The sequence below is a fragment of the Anarrhichthys ocellatus genome, unplaced genomic scaffold, assembly GCF_004355925.1.
Source record: "Anarrhichthys ocellatus isolate YVR2014 unplaced genomic scaffold, GSC_Weel_1.0 scaffold42, whole genome shotgun sequence".
NCBI lineage: Eukaryota > Metazoa > Chordata > Actinopteri > Perciformes > Anarhichadidae > Anarrhichthys > Anarrhichthys ocellatus.
In genome coordinates, this window is record NW_022280072.1 from 1,275,602 (window position 1) to 1,277,946 (window position 2,345).

The window sequence follows — 2,345 nt, forward strand, 5'->3', positions numbered from 1 at the left end:
CACACACACACACACACACACACACACACACACACACACACACACACCTGGAGTGGTTTTCTCCCAGTGTAACGGCGATACGGCAGATGCCGTGGCAGGTCTCCATGTCTCCATTCTGAACAGCCTCTCTGAGCTGCTCCTGGAGGGCCAGCACTTGAGGAACCAGCTTCAGCAAAGTGTTCACATATCTACAACCCACGGAGACGCAAAAAACAGACAGAAACAGCAGAATTGACAGTTAGGAGTCTGGTTCATTTAAAGAAAAACAAGTTAAAAACATTGAGCACAGTGAGAAGAACATGCTGCGCAGAGCCAGGGAGCCTCCACTGGTGCATATAAAACTGACTCACACATCGCTCACAGCTAGCTTGATGTATTTATTGCTCCTTCTCAAGACAAGTGTTTATTTCATATCAAATCTCAGACCAAGTCAATCCAACCTCTGATACAGCACACCCACCCTAAAAAAAACCCCACTCATCTACCAGAGGAACCAGAGATGCTGTTCAGCGCTTCAGCTCAGAGCTGCTGTCAGTTATTATTCCGTCTTCTTCCTGCTGTCTCAGCCGTCTATAATTCCCCTCACTCCGGCTAAAACACACATATGTGTGCGGACACAGACAAACACACATTGTTACACACACGCTGGCACGCACGCACGCACACGATCTTCAACACAGGCTCAGATCTGCTCATGTGACAACGTCAGATCTCCTGTCATCCTTAATGACAGCATGTGAAGGGGTGACATTTGGGCGAGGTGTGTATGTGCGCCTGAATGTCACTGAGGAGATGATGTGCATGTGGGAACGCTATAAATGTAAACCATAATAGGTGTGTGTCGGTCCCGGGGCGGGGGGGTTGTGGTATGCAGGTGGTGCTTCATCTTTCATGAGAACGTCAATACGGACGTGGGTCCAGAACAATGAATATTCATCAATGACACAGCAAGGTTGTGGGAGTTTTGAAAAGGGACAAAAAATAAACAAATCGGCCTCGAAAAAACAGTGTGTCTGATCTAGAACCTTCACATCTCTGCTTAATAAATAACTTTAACAGTTATTCAATTAAAAGGCACAATTAATAGGGATTTCTAGGCGTTGAGCTCTATAAAAACATAGCGGCCAGTTAAGGCTGGGCAATACTGTCGATATTATGTCAATATCGTTCTAGAAGATTAGATATCGTCTTTAATTTCGTGAGATCGTAATAAGTGTCGTCTTTTCCTGGTTTTAGTCATTACATCCACATTACTGATTATTATTCATCAAAATTGTGTAAATATTTTGTAAAAGCACCAATAGTCAACCCTACAATATCGCCGCAAAGGACAAAGCTCGTTACAAAACGAGAGCGATCACCTGCTGGGCAAGCAGAATAACAAGAAGACAATTTGGAATATTGCGTTTACAAACCACAAATGAGAAATCCTCATTGTGACTTCAACACTGTTTTCTGTCGAATCGACCAACTGTTTTAGCATTAGTGTAATCCCTTATAGCACTAGCCACATAATGACGCCGATATGCATTCTCTGCTCTGCAGGTTAAATGCATTTTGCGCCGCGGTCCTGGGAACCGTTTATCATTCTAATTTCCCTCAGGACCCGTTATGAGCCGAGGAGCCGGCTCCATCCTTCTGCTTTATGAGGCCGAATCCCCGACACAGCGACACCGCGCTGACTCAGCCTTCTCTGGAGGGAAGCCCCACCCTGTTGAGATGTGAGGACTCTGGCCTCCATCCACTAAGCCCCTACCTGTGGTTGTATTAGTCTACAATGTAGAGTAGACTAGTCTACATCATCCTCTGTGATCAGGTGCTGCAGGAACTCTGTGAGAGCAGCGCAGGGTGTGTGAATGAGTGAGGGGGAGTGTGTGTGAGAGAACGAGAGAGAGAGAACGAGAGAGAGAGAGAGAACGAGAGAGAGAACATGTGTGTGTGTGTGTGTGTGTGTGTGTGTGAGAATGAGTGTGTCAGTCTGCACTCATGCACTCAGAAGATCATTCATTTTTAACAAGGTGCTTTGCAGATGCAGGTCATGCACTCTTGGCTGTGGAGAAGAGGACTCCATCGACTCCTGTGAGACGATGAGAAGAGCAGAATGTTTCTCTCGTAAACAAAAAGACATTCTGGAGATTTCTCTGAGACGTCTGCTGCAGTGTCCTCTCTCCTCTCCTCTCCTCTAACTCCTAGTGTCCTCTCTCCTCTACTCTCCTCTCCTCTTATGCTCCCTAACCCTGCTGTTGTACACATTCTGTTTCCTTCCTGGCTCCTCCTTTATTCTCTCTCCCTTCCTCTCCCCCCCCCCCCCCCCCCCCCCCCCCCCCCCCCCCCCCCCCCCCCCC

The 2,345-nt window shown here is 47.2% G+C and overlaps 1 protein-coding gene across 3 annotated transcripts in view; it reads right to left on the reverse strand.

The window, feature by feature from the left end:
* Nucleotides 1-2,345, reverse strand: part of LOC116394899 (importin-13-like) — a 20,517-nt gene that overhangs the window by 8,352 nt on the left and 9,820 nt on the right. For all 3 annotated transcript variants that reach the window (XM_031868281.1, XM_031868280.1, XM_031868279.1), the window contains exon 6: nucleotides 48-188. In XM_031868281.1, the coding sequence (XP_031724141.1) occupies nucleotides 48-188 (141 nt within the window). The remainder of the gene's footprint in view (nucleotides 1-47; nucleotides 189-2,345) is intronic.